Source organism: Orcinus orca, chromosome 9, assembly GCF_937001465.1.
Source record: "Orcinus orca chromosome 9, mOrcOrc1.1, whole genome shotgun sequence".
Classification (NCBI taxonomy): domain Eukaryota; kingdom Metazoa; phylum Chordata; class Mammalia; order Artiodactyla; family Delphinidae; genus Orcinus; species Orcinus orca.
This window is the reverse complement of record NC_064567.1, coordinates 33,189,947-33,204,441: the sequence shown is the minus strand read 5'-3', so window position 1 is coordinate 33,204,441 and position 14,495 is coordinate 33,189,947. Positions and strand designations below refer to the sequence as shown.

General features: G+C 36.6%; 1 protein-coding gene across 3 annotated transcripts in view; it reads left to right on the top strand.

Annotated features, from left to right (window-relative positions):
• TES (testin LIM domain protein) overlaps window positions 1–12,501 on the top strand; it is a 46,592-nt gene extending 34,091 nt beyond the window's left edge. For all 3 annotated transcript variants that reach the window (XM_004269862.4, XM_033428246.2, XM_033428245.2), the window contains exons 3-7: window positions 3,521–3,773; window positions 4,928–5,263; window positions 6,229–6,444; window positions 6,861–7,019; window positions 11,244–12,501. In XM_004269862.4, the coding sequence (XP_004269910.1) occupies window positions 3,521–3,773; window positions 4,928–5,263; window positions 6,229–6,444; window positions 6,861–7,019; window positions 11,244–11,432 (1,153 nt within the window). In that variant the 3' untranslated portion in view covers window positions 11,433–12,501. The remainder of the gene's footprint in view (window positions 1–3,520; window positions 3,774–4,927; window positions 5,264–6,228; window positions 6,445–6,860; window positions 7,020–11,243) is intronic.
• Window positions 12,502–14,495: the final 1,994 nt, after the last annotated feature.

The window sequence follows — 14,495 nt, the reverse complement described above, 5'->3', positions numbered from 1 at the left end:
CAGTTTCCGCTGTTATCTTTATTTTCCTTCTTTTTTACTTTAGGTTTAGTCTGAATTTTTCCTAACTTCCTGAATTAAACACTTAGCTTATTAATTTTTATTCTTCTTTCTAATTTGAGCATACCTTAACTATAAATTTCCTCCTCAGCATCCCTTAGGTGTGTTCTACAAGTTTCAGGAAGTAATATTTTTGCTTTCTTTTTTCCTAAAATGATTTTGGTTTTAATTTCTATTGTGATTTTTTCTTTCAACATTGAATTTTTTAAGAGGCTTTTTAAAAAAGTACTTTGTAGTTACATTTTTGCTGATGATTTCTAACATAATTGCATTCTGTTCAGATAATGTGGTTGATGATGTGTCCTTGGGCATTTCTTGAGCCTTGCTCTATGGCATAGTAGACTTTTAGATTTTCAAAGTGTTTCAAATACTTATTAAAAGAATGTTCTCCTATGTTCTCCAATCACTGGATATGATATTTTTATGTGTCTGTTAGATCAAGCTTGATAATTGTGTTATTCAAATATTCATTTCTAATTTTTTTAGTCTCACCATAATGATGGGTTTGTTCATTTATTTCTTATAGTTCTGTTACTTTTGCTTATATATGTTGAAGTTAGGTTATTAGGTTGTATTAAGTTCAGAATTGTTATATCATAGAAGTGTTTTTAAATGTTTGTTACAATGAAGTGACTCTCTTTATTAGTCATTAAAGGAAAAAGCATTAATTGTATGATATTCATATAGGTATCTAACTTACATTTTGTTGGCATTTACCTGGTTAATCTTTTTGCATCTTTATACTTTCATCCTTTCTGTGTGTTTAAACTTTAAGCATTTCTTACAGACAGCATATTGCTTAATTTTGTTGTATTATCCTTCTGAAAGCCTTCATCTTTCAGCTGGAGAAATGGGTCCATTTATTGTGACTGTTGATATGCTTGGGTTATATCGACCATCTAATTTTTGCTTTCTGCATGTCCTAATTGCCTCCGTTTATTTTTTTCTCCTCTCTTATTTGACTAATTACATCTTTATACTTTCATTCCTTTTTCTTTTAGTTTAAAAATTACATTTCTTTCTTTAGTTATCTAGATATTTTAACATACATGTTTAACCTCTAATGTTAATCTATATCTTCAGTATCTTCCTGAACAATATAAGGATATTAGAATGTTTTTTTAAAACTCAGATTCCTCCCTCTAACTTATATGCTATCATTGCCCTGTATTTTGGTACCAGTATATGTTTTTAACCCCACAAAGTCTCTCTACTCCTCTGTTTTCCTCTGTCACCTTTTCCAGCTTCTGCTCCTTTACCAGACTCCTTCCTGAGTCCTCATCTTCTTCCTCTGCTCTTCCCCCAGGAAGTGAAAGTGACCTGTTCAATTAATTCCCTGACTTCCAAACTTATATTTTCTATCAGGCTACAGTTTTTAACACTAGATCTATATATCCTATAATCTACTTGATATCTTTACCCTGTCTCATAGGCATTTCAAACTTATTATTTCAGTTTTGGATAACTTTCACCAACCTTTTGCCCCATACCTCAGATCTGTTCTTTTGCTTTTACGATCTAAGAAATTAATTCCTTTCACCAACTTACTCATCCTGGAAACCTGGGTTCATTTTTTAACAGACTGGACCTTCCCTTCACCATCACTATATGCACAAAGTTTAGTCAGTTTCACATTCAAGGATATCTTAAATTTGTTCCTTTCTTTTTATCTCCAACATCAAATAATCTAATCCAAGCTATTACACATCTTACCCAGGCCAAAACAATAACCATCCAAGTTGTAAATTCCACTTGCGAAGTAGCAGTAGAATCTCTGTTATTTAGAACCTTGCCATTGCAAATTGGATGCACCATTGACATGCTAACTGGTCTCCCTACTTTCAATTATGTCTACCCCTAATTCATTCTCCATGTGACAAGTATTACAATTTTTGAAAATGATCTAATCATGTTATTCCATTACTTAAAAGCCTTCTGTGCCTCCTGATTGCTCTTATAATGAAAGCCAAATTTCTACAAGCCCCTGCATGATCTCAGGCTTGCCTACCTCTCCAACCTTGTCACCACCCCATTTACTTACCTCACTGTAGTCATACCAGACTTAACTGATCATGGGACCTAAGGGCACAATCTCTTTCCTAATTCAGGACCAGCACAAATACTCTTTCTACCCAGAATGTCTGGAGGCTTTTCTTCTCCTTTCATTACCTCTTCTCAAATACACACACATACACAATTCACACCTGTTTTACACATCCTTCAGATCTCAACGTAAATGTCACTTTCTTATGGAGTAATGTTCTTATGGAGTCCTCTCCTCACCAGTTCTAAGTCAAAATTATACCCTCTCGGACTTCTCTGGTGGCTCAGTGGTTGAGTCTGCCTGCCGATGCAGGGCACACGGGCTCATGCCCTGCATGGGAAGATCCCACATGCCGCGGAGCGGCTGGGCCTGTGAGCCATGGCTGCTGAGCCTGCGTGTCCAGAGCCTGTGCTCCTCAACGGGAGAGGCCACAACAGTGAGAGGCCCGCGTACCACAAAAAAATAAATAAATAAATTAAAATTAAAAAAATAAAAAAATTATACCCTCTCAAAGTATCCTGTACTTTTCTTATCACAAATGCAATTATAGGGGTGTGTGTGTGTGTGTGTTTGTATGTGTGTGTATTTGTTTAATATCTGTCTCCCCACCAGGTGGTAAGTTCTAGAATGTCAGAGACTGGGCCTAATTTTTTCACTATTATGTCCTACTATCAAGTTCATTGCTTGGCACATGGACACTCATATACATTGCATGAATGAAAGATTACATGCCAGACCAGTCTGGGGAAGGGAGTCGGTGTCCTTCAACTATAAGAAGGCCAGAGACTTTATCTGTCTTCTTATACATAAGGGAGCGCATGATAGGTAATCACTACGTGTTTGAAGAAATAAAAGAAGGGGGAAGGAAAGGGAAGGAAAGAGAAAGGAGAAAGGAAATAGAACATGAGAAAAGAGAGGAAAGGAAATTGGAAAGGGGACAGAAAGGAAATGATAAAAGCTAAACCTAAATCTTGGATTACCGTCCTTGATCAGAAAAGGATATATCAACCTCCTTCTCTCTCACTTAGGGACAAAAACAAAAACAAAAACCCATGGGCAATGGCTGTTATCATGCAGTAAAATATGAAACTGCTTACTCTGATAGTTTTTTGGTGATTTTGTTTTATTTATATATCTGGTTGAGAGAATGAGGAATACCAGATGGGGTTATCCTCATAACCCCTTGAGCATGCACTTTTTAATCAAAACCTAACTTTTTTCAAAGTCTTATAAAGCAAAGATGCATTTATATGTTTCCTTGTTTAAATTTATGGATGGCTACTTGTAATCTCCTCACGCTCCCCAAGACTTGACTTTGCATACCATTATGTGGAATATTTGTAAAAGTATATTTTGAACTATATATGTATGACTGATTAGATCTAATTAATCATTGCCTACTTATCTCCAAAATTATAGAAAAATATGTCGTAACTGCAAGTGTGGCCAAGAAGAGCATGATGTCCTCTTGAGCAATGAAGAGGATCGAAAAGTGGGGAAACTTTTTGAAGACACCAAGTATACCACCCTGATTGCAAAGCTAAAATCAGATGGAATTCCCATGTATAAACGCAATGTTATGATACTGACCAATCCAGTTGCTGCCAAGAAGAATGTCTCCATCAACACAGTTACCTATGAATGGGCTCCTCCTGTCCAGAATCAGGCATTGGTAAATAATAAGGGGGTGGGAAGTCCCAGTATTAAAGTTCATGGGCTACTTATTTAGGGCAATTCGTTTAGTGACCCTAATCGACCTCAGGTCTATTATTTTTCTGGGGTCCCCATTACTTTGACTTACAACTCCTATTGGTCTTTTGAAAGTAAGATTAGATACCTCATAGAATTTTTGACTACCTAGATAATCTGTGTTAACTTTTTCAAAGAAATGGTCTGACATTTTCAATAATTAAATGAAAAACAGATGTTTTCTATGTTACTCTTGAGAAGATTTCTCTTAAGATAGTTAAGAATATCTAAAGAATAGAATTTTCTTTCATTTTTTATAATTCAAAAGATGTTCAACACTATATTTCTTTTACTATGTAAGGCAAAAAAATGCAATTTTGTGTCAAGGTACTTCCACTAATACAACAACTAGAGGAGACATTTGGAAATCTTTTAAGAAGGTTAGTTAAATCATAAGAGTGAATCTTGTGATATCATTTTCTTATAGTGATGAAAATACTGATGATCCTTAGACCATTCTAAACATGCTGCCTAAAAAATTGTATTCTCTTGCAACTATACAGTTGTGTTTTTTTGGTTTTTTTTTTTGTGGTACGCGGGCCTCTCACTGTGGTGGCCTCTCCCGTTGCGGAGCACAGGCTCCAGACGCGCAGGCTCAGCGGCCATGGCTCACGGGCCCAGCCGCTCCGCGGCACGTGGGATCTTCCTGGACTGGGGCACGAACCCGAGTGCCCTGCATTGGCAGGCGGACTCTCAACCACTGCGCCACCAGGGAAGCCCTTTTGGTTTGTTTTTTAAAATTTTTATTGGAGTATATAGTTGATTTACAATGTTGTGTTAGTTTCAGGTGTACAGCAAAGTGATTTTAGCACATGTAAATATTAAAAGAAACTGGAAAAGAGAAAAGCTTTAATTTCATGAAGAAAAATGTGTTCATTTTTACTGACCTCAATCTATTTATTGTACCATTTTTAACGTGTTAACATCTCAAGATACTAATAATATGAAGATCAATTGTTAGTAATGGATAAAACTGACTTCTTTCTTCAGTATTTTGATTCTAATGAGTGTTGTAAAATATCATTTATATGATGGCCAAGGCATCTCCCAGTTAACACCGGTCTCCTTGTGGTCTAGGCCAGGCAGTACATGCAGATGCTGCCCAAAGAGAAGCAGCCAGTGGCAGGCTCAGAGGGGGCGCAGTACCGGAAGAAGCAGTTGGCAAAGCAACTCCCTGCTCATGACCAGGACCCTTCAAAGTGCCATGAGTTGTCTCCCAAAGAGGTGAAGGAGATGGAGCAGTTTGTGAAGAAATATAAGAGCGAGGCTCTGGGAGTAGGAGATGTCAAACTACCCTGTGACATGAACGCTCAAGGGCCCAATAAAACATACATTCCTGGAGGGGATAGAAGCACCACGACAGCGGTAGGGGCCATGGAGGACAAATCAGCTGAACACAAAAGAACTCAGTATGTAAGTGATAACAGTCACCATGTTGGGCCAATTGGTATATTTTACAGGTTCATTCCATTTCTTTGAATGGCTGGTGGGGGGGTGGGGTCGACGGGGAGGAATACAGTTACTCTGTTTCCAAAAGGGAGTAGATGAGGGAAATGAATTATAATTCAGTTTAGGCTTATTTTAGAGAATTATCTACCATGTTTGAAGCCTTGGTCTAAAGCCAGGTTTTCTGATTATCTGTTGCCAAAGATAATTGTGAGTTTTATGTATACATAGCAGTTAGCATTGGTGTCATGCTGGAATACAACATACAATCTAGAGTCTGTTTCTAAACATAATTTTGATGTTAATTGTCTATCTCTTCCCATAAATAAGAATAATACATGCTTAGGTTAATTCAGTTTTGCTTGTGAGAACATGCCTAAAATTCAAACTTAAATTTATGTGGATATATGGTCAATCATACTTTTAAAAAGTCTCTCTAGAGAGGGATATTGAAGTCTTTTTTTTAATGCCTTGAAAGTAGAAGCAAATTGTGACACAGATGAACAAAAAATAAGAACTAAACTTACTGTAATGTGTTTCTCACAGATCCCGTTAGCACATCAACCAACAAGGCTTAGTCCTGTATTAAAAAAAAGAAAAAAAAAGTACAATAATTTCTAAAGTAGTCATTTTTGAGAGAACTACTAAAATTGAAGTGAAAATTACTATTAGCCTTTTTCCATAAGCAGCTTTAATTCAGAAAACAGTGCTCTGTTACACATAGGGTGCAAGAATTAGGTTTGGAGAAGCTGGAGAAAGCCTAGAGATGCCTTTTCACAAATACTAACACCATATTGCCTACATGGACAAATTACTGATTTCAGTAGAAATTATTTCTCTTGAAAGTGGTTTCTCTGAATTCCTACTAAAACTGTTGATGAGAAATGCCAGTCTTAGGATGACTAGATTGTTTTGGCTGGTTTCGCTTTCAGTCCTGCTACTGCTGCAAACTGAGTATGAAGGAAGGAGACCCAGCCATCTATGCTGAAAGGGCCGGCTACGATAAACTGTGGCACCCAGCTTGTTTCGTCTGCAGTACGTGCCATGAACTCCTGGTCGACATGATTTATTTCTGGAAGAATGGCAAGCTGTACTGTGGCAGACATTACTGTGACAGTGAGAAACCCCGGTGTGCTGGCTGTGATGAGGTATGTTCTCTGGGGCCACCTAAATGCAGGCTCCTTTTTGCACCCATCTATGGTTTCTCCACCACGGTAACCAGGCCACCCTTAGCGAGAAGGTAAGATGAATTAACCAAGCATTAGTTGCTTTATTTATATCCAAAGAAGTTGAATGAAAAAAACTTTTAATTTCAGTCATTCTGAGTGTCCATGTTAACTGAGTTACCTAATGAAATACTGTCCAGAAACGTAAAAGATTGATTTGAACTAAACTAAATAAACACCCAAGTTCAAGCTTTCGGTTGTTTTCAGACTTCACACCCCAAAAAGTTGACTGATATTCCTTGTGGATCTAAATCCCTTATTGGTCTAAAGAACCTAGCTTGGTTATTTGTAGTAAAAAGGAAGAAACATGATTGATCTTATTTTTATCCTCTTCCCAGCTAATATTCAGCAATGAGTATACCCAGGCAGAAAACCAGAACTGGCATCTGAAACACTTCTGCTGCTTTGACTGTGACAACATCCTAGCTGGGGAAATATACGTGATGGTCAATGACAAGCCCGTGTGCAAGCCCTGCTATGTGAAGAACCACGCTGTGGTAAGAGACATCTTGGGATGTGGTAGCCTTGACCTGCCTTATTTAAGCCTCCTACGAAGGAGAAACAGAAAGCACTACTCTTAAGTAGGAAACACGTGATTCCTACCATAGGGTGTTAAAATCCAGGTAATTCAAAACAATACATGCACTGACTAGGATGAACCACCTCAAGATTCTACCTGTGCAGTTTACACTATAAACTGCTACTTGATAATCAAATCCCCACCAAAAAAAAGTTCCTTAATGGGAGTGAGATTGATTGATTCTCATCATACAGATCAGATTTCACTTAAATTAAGGTATTTAGGGGCTTTTCATATTGCTTTAGCTCTATTTTAATGTTTATATTTCTGTTCTTGTTACCAGATCACCCACTGTGGCTTTGTTTTTGCTACCTGTAGATTGTACAGTGCCTATTTCTTAAACTCTCATTGAATTTATATATGTAACAAAATTTGACTTGCATATTTATATTTATTTGCATGAGCCAAACATTCAAATATTTTATGTGAAAGTATATATATATATATATATATTTATGTGAAAGTATATATATATATATATATATATACATACACACACACACATACACCCTGCTTACACAGAGCTTCTGTTGAATGATTGCCCAGAGATAGATAAATTAAATAAAGAGTACATAAAGAAAGAGTTGACCATATGTGGTAAAGCTTATAACCCAGGGGGTATTAAAAGGATAGATGTTTACTTTATATGCAGATAAATAAGTACTAGTTAAAGATCTCCCTGAGCTATCAAGTAGAGGAGACTCCTAGCTAAGGAATAAAATGTCATATTTATTATGTATAGTTCTCGGAGTATGATACAATGAAAATACGGTAAGAAGTTTTGGTGTCAATGCCAGTTTTCAACCTTTACCCACTGCCCCCAGATATAATCTATCAGCTATCATCTTCTATCAACTCTGCCTCATCGATATATCTCAGATTCTCACAGTTACAACTACTCTACTTCAGATCTTTATTTTTTTGTTGTTTGGATTATTGTAGTGACCTCAAATTTGGCCTCCCCACTTCCATTCTTCTTGTTCAAAGCCACCTTCCATAAAGATGGAAGATAATCTTTCTAAAATGAAAATCTGATCATTAAGCCTTTGCTTAATAGATCCAGCCCCTTCTTATCTGTCCAGCCATTTCTACTAGTTATCTAACCCAAATCATACATTTCCCAAGTTACCTGCATTTCATAGTTTATACACTGTGCTTTGTCTTCTGCTCACACTAATTCCTTTGTCTGATATGTCCTCCTAGTCCCTGTTGTTTTTTTGTTTTTTTTGTTTTTTTTGCGGTATGCGGGCCTCTCACTGTTGTGGCCTCTCCTGTTGCGGAGCACAGGCTCTGGACGCGCAGGCTCAGAGGCCATGGCTCACAGGCCCAGCCGCTCCGCGGCATGTGGGATCTTCCCGGACCAAGGCACGAACCCATGTCCCCTGCATTACCCCCACGTACCGCAAAAAAAAAAAAAAAAAAAAAAAAGAATCCAGGAAAAATCTAATGCCAAGCAGAAAGTGGTGAAGTACATCATCTCCCTGACTGGTCCTGGAGTCTCCAGACCTTTGGTTGGGACCTGGGCAGCTTTCAGATCTATGAAGAATGAGGGATTGGTAGTTTTTACCTGGGATCATGTCAGACTTTGGGATGAATGGCAATCAAATTATTAATAAAACTAAATTTCATGAAGCCCACAACAAACCGTAAATTCCTATACCATTCAGCGTGCTAATTATTTTTTTTTACCAAAACAATTTCCTTAATTTTACGTGCAGTTGAACAGTAGTTATCACTTTTTTTAATTGCAAATGAAAATGTGAGTTTGAAAAATTATAAAAAGATCTACAAACATGAGAGGGCTGAGATAAAGAAGGTAGATCATGGTCTAAAATCAAGGGAATAAAAACTTGAGTGTGAAATGCTTCTATTGTACACAAACAAGTTTTAAAATATTGAAAAAATAATATGAAATATAGAAAACAACAAAGGGCAACATTCTAAATGAATTACAAAGCTATAAAAAATGAATATACACAAAAGCAATTGCTTGCATGGTGCAGCTACAAATTAGGAGTATGTTTGTAATCAAAACACTCATTTTTGTTGTATTCAGGAATAGTGGATCAATAATGCAAAGAGAGTATCTCCCTTCTCAGGGAAGATTGGGTTGACATAACCTGTGAATTAAGGAGCTACAATCTCTGTAATTAGAAGCCTTGTAGTTCTAAAAAATATGGAAAGTATATTGCAGGTCTGAAGTGAATATTTATAACAAGGCCTCACTTCACACCCTAAGCCAGTTCACCCACTGAGTGGCAGCCACACTTTCAGGTCTTTTCAAGTAAGAAGGCTTAGGCTAAATGACCTTCCTCAACCCACCCACCCTCATCTCTCAGGAATTCCTGACAATCACATTAAGAGACCAAGGGTGTGGAAGATTAGTCACTTTGATGTAATGCTGGACAATCTTGTTGGTTTCTTCATTTGTTATAAAATATTTAAAACAAAAACTTTAGACACATTGATTTATAATATATATAAACAAGAAGGCATATGAACTATCTAGTGTTTTGGAGCTCTCAACTGGGTAGTTTTGTTTTCTGCTGTAATATTGCCAGTTATTCATTCATTTTCTTTCTATACATGTCCAACTAAAGAAGAAAATTATGTGTGTTTGTGGGTGTGGATGTGTGTATGTCATATGTTTATTTGTACATAACATACATGTACACTGAATGGTATATGGAATGTAAGTGTTAATGTTCCATGATATTAGATTATACATAAATTATGACATGACAGAAGCCAGTTAACTACAAGTTATATTTTTAGTGCAAACTAATTATTCTCAAACATTGTCAGTATTTTTTGACTGAGTCCTTAATTACTTTGAACATGATTTTCATCTACTACTGTCTAGAAATTAGTGGTGTTAATAATCTCATGTGTCATAGGTAAGACTGGTAAAATTATCACTTCAAAGCTTTAGTGAGTGACGAAAAATCTTTTTTAAGCCTATTTTTTAGAGCAGTTTTAGGTTTACAACAGAATTGTTAAGGAGATACAGAGATTTCCCATATCCCCCCTACTCCCCTCACATGCATCGCCTTGAGCATTAACCACATCACTCACCAGAGTGGTACGCTTTTTAACAAGGGTGAATCTACATGGACATGAATCATAATCACCCAAAGTCCACAGTTTACCTTAGGGTTCACTGTTGATGTGTATTCCATGGGTTTGGACAAATGTATAGAATGGACAGATGACATATATCCATCATTGCAGTATCATACAGAATATTTTCACTGGCCTATAAGCCCTCTGTGCTTTGCCTGTTCATCTCTCCTACCTCCCTGTCCCCTACTCCCTACCCCTGGCAACCACTGATCTTTTTATTTTCTCCATAGTTTTGCCTTTGCTAGAGTGTCATATAGTTGGAATCATACAGTATGTAGCCTTCCCAGATTGGCTTCTTTAACTTAGTAATGTGCATTTAAGGTTCCTCCAAGGCTTGACAGTTCATTTCTTTTTAGCTCTGAATCGTATGAATGTACCATAGTTCATTTATCCATTTACCCACTGATGGACATCTTCCAAGTTGTGGCAATTACAAATAAAGCATCCAGGTGCAGGTTTTCGTGTGGACATAAGTTTTCAACTCATTTGGGTAAATACCAAGGAGCATGATTGTTGGATTGTATGATAAGAGTAAGTTTAAGTTTAAGAAACTGCCAAACTGTCATCCAAATTAGCTGAACCATTTTGCATTTCCACCAGCAATGAATGAGAGTATTGTTCCACATCCTTGTCAGCATTTGGTAGTATAGGAAAAATCATAAAACTTTTTTTTATAATTGCTAATGTACAATCTAATAGAATACACTAGAACCAAACACACTGCTTTGGAACTTGCTGTCAAGACTTTTTGCCATGGGGATATCTTACAAGCACTGAGTCCTGTTTGGACTTCAACTGTTATTTCTCACAGTGTTCCACATATAGACCCCCATTAACAATTGTTGGCTATGAAGGTGAACGAGAAGAAGGTCATTCTCAGTTGTATATCTCTGAGGTTGTCATTCTCAGTTTAATCTGCCATCTGAAGCAACGCGCTGAGTTTGTTCTAACGTGAAAATGTTACCATCACAGTTCGATCTCTCATCTTCTTCTCTTCTTTGTATAATTGACTTAACAGGTATGTCAAGGATGCCACAATGCCATTGATCCCGAAGTGCAGCGGGTGACCTATAACAACTTCAGCTGGCACGCATCCACAGAGTGCTTTCTGTGCTCCTGCTGCAGCAAGTGTCTCATTGGGCAGAAATTCATGCCAGTAGAAGGGATGGTTTTCTGTTCAGTGGAGTGTAAGAAGATGATGTCTTAAGAGGAGGGTACCAAGCAATATTGAGCCATAGCTAACCAGAGTGGTCTGCATTTCTACTGTAAAATGCAATTTAGAAAAACTAAAGGAAAAAAAGATACTATAAAGGAAACCAGGAGATTTTGTTCAGTATCTTTCTTTGATGTTTTTCCTTATCAAATTTTTCATATCAATTTTTAAAACCTGCTTTAAGCATTTGATTTTAAAAATGGTAAAGAGTTTTATCTTTTCTTGGCTTTCCAGATGTAAAATCTTTTGAATTGGAAGCTTGGGTTTAATCATTCTTCATATTCCTGCCCCCTTTGTGCCAAACACAGTATATATGAAACATTTGAAAGTTAGTATTTGAATGGAAAGATGAGCATTTCATGTTCTATATTCTTTTTCACTTCTTGTATAAAATGAAAAGGAAATTAAACTTGCCCTAATGCCAAGGTTCTACGTTTATTGCCTCATCATATTCACTGAATTTTGTAGCGATACACAATGAATTCTTTTGACAGAGAAAATAGAAATGCAGCATAGTATGAAGAGCCGTTATCATTTTAATGCCTATGCATTTGCTATTTCCTAACTTAGGCAGAGGTGGCTTTATCGCATATCTCTATTTTTTTATTTGCTCTGCCTCTCAGTATTCTCTTTGTAAGCTGATGACCTCCATCTGTGGCCTTGAATATTTTATTGTCACATGTGGCATCCACACTTTTTAATTCTATAGATGATTTTTGGCTTGGACGTAAAAGCCAAGCCACTCCTTTATATTATGCTTTCAATCCAAAGAACATGCATACTTTTTGTATCCAAGAAACTATAACTTGTATTGTTTGCACTTGCCTGCTGTGGTTTGGATAGACTTTTTGCATGGTTTTCTTTCTTTTCTAATGGATACTGTCCTATGATGCCTTTTCATGGGTATATATCAAATGCCTTCTTTGCCTGTATACTTCCATCCTTAGATATTTCTAATGTTAATTCTGCCTTATCTACTTCCATACATAGCTATGCACTATGAAAATTAAATGGAATGAATGATATGTATATTATTATTCAAAATAAAGTCTCTTTCACTTTAGTACTTGTATCTTTATTCTTCGTATCCTTTCCATTTCAGAGCAAAAAAATCCTTCTGCAATTAAGCATTTGTTACAGCAGGGGGCGGTGTTTCCAAGCATAAAAAAATAACCCCCCACATAAAGGCTACTTCTGACAAAACAGGACAGAAACTAGGCTTTTCATTATGGTGAAGGGATAAATTTTATGAAACTTTATAATAAATGAAAGCATTTAAATTGTTGGTTTTCAAGTCATGCACGAGTTTTTTCTTTCAGGAAAAAAAATGTCATTTTAATTGAAGTTTGGGAAAGCTGTATTTTCTTGAGGTAAGTCTAACAAGTATTACTCTTATACTCAAATTGCAACTCTGTTTGATTTTCTAAGAATTTTTTCATGGCAGCCTATTGTGAAAAGGGAAGCAAATGTGGAATAGTTTTAACTTCATTCTTCCTAATATTAGCAGGTCATGAGATTTCTTTTCTTCTTAGTCTGAAGCATTTGTCAGCAGGAGTAGCACTTTTCTCTGACACATACCCAGAATAATTTGATTTTTATTTTTTTCAGCTCATGTCTGTTTGGCTAATAGCGCTTCTCCTAAATTCCACAGCCAGCTCCCCCGGCCCACCCTACCCCGCACTCACTAACATACAGATATCTGCACTTATTCCCTCTGCACTGTGCCTTCCCCAGCCATGAAAAGAGTGTCTTGAACACATCACCTTATCTAAGAAGTACTCTCATCCTGCATACAATCACAGATATCACAGATATCCATCATTGTCTATAAATATCACTTTATGCTTTCTCTCTTTTACCCTTATCTCAAATGGCAACAGATATATTTCCATCTTTTCCATGAAGTTGAACAACTTAATTTTCCTACACATGGCTAAGTGGGAATAAATTGAAAAAATTTCTTTGCATGCTAACAGGCCTACTCCACATGTCTGCCTGCGCAGCCTGCACTCTCCTGCGGCTGAGATTGAATCAGGCTGTTTTGGAGATGTAGAGGCTCAAGAAATTTGGCTAAATCCATCACTTACTACCTGAGACACTGATTGCGTGTATATTAGGCATTTCCTAAAAGAATAAACTACTTTGCCTGAGAAATACAGAACCACTTGTTTTGACTCATTACCCTAAGTTTTAGTTTGGCTTTCTAATACAACAGAATGAACTGTAATGAAATGTAATGCAAGAGAATGTGCACCATTTTTAATTGTTAATCAGATTTTTTTTAAAGAGGTCTTTCAAATACTTTGTCCTATAAGCACTTAACAAGAGTGTAAGATGGTTACTAGATTCTATAATTTTTATTTTTCCTCTAGCCCTTAAGATATGTTCACCGCCTCACTTTCCACCATCATTTTATATTCTGCATTGACCTCAATTCTAAATAATGGCTTACTTGGTACTGGCGCCAGAGTTAAATCCTTCCTTTGCAATGGGGAAAAGATAGGAAAGTAATAAATATTTCTATCTGAATGTGTGCATTTTTTTCTTCAAAAATAGATAATGGAGAATAAAGTTTTGGTCTACTTATTTCTTATGGGGTCAATAAATAGAAATTTCTATCATCCAGATCTCATTTACGTTCTATTTTTCAGATACATATAGCTTATCCATTTTTTGTACTCAATATAGTAGGCATTTGACTAACATGTCTATGTAGTTAGCAGTTGAGAGACCCTTACCCTGAAAGGGACTAGACAGGGAGGAAAAGAATACCAGAATATGAACCACGATAAAGGCACCACAGACAGTAAGAAAAGAAATGCCTTTTTCCCTTCTGCAGAAGCCAACATCTTGGATATTAAAAGGTATAATGATGACTTCTGATTCTCTTATTCCCCTGTTCAGCCGTGGTTACTTGAGAATAACAATGTTGGATGAGGAAAGAGAAGGGAGATATTTCTTTCCTGAGACCCAGGAAGTTCAAAAGAAGATTTTGACACATCAGTTGCTAAAGTATATTGAAGTAATACATTTATCATCCTTATTGGAAGAATCAGA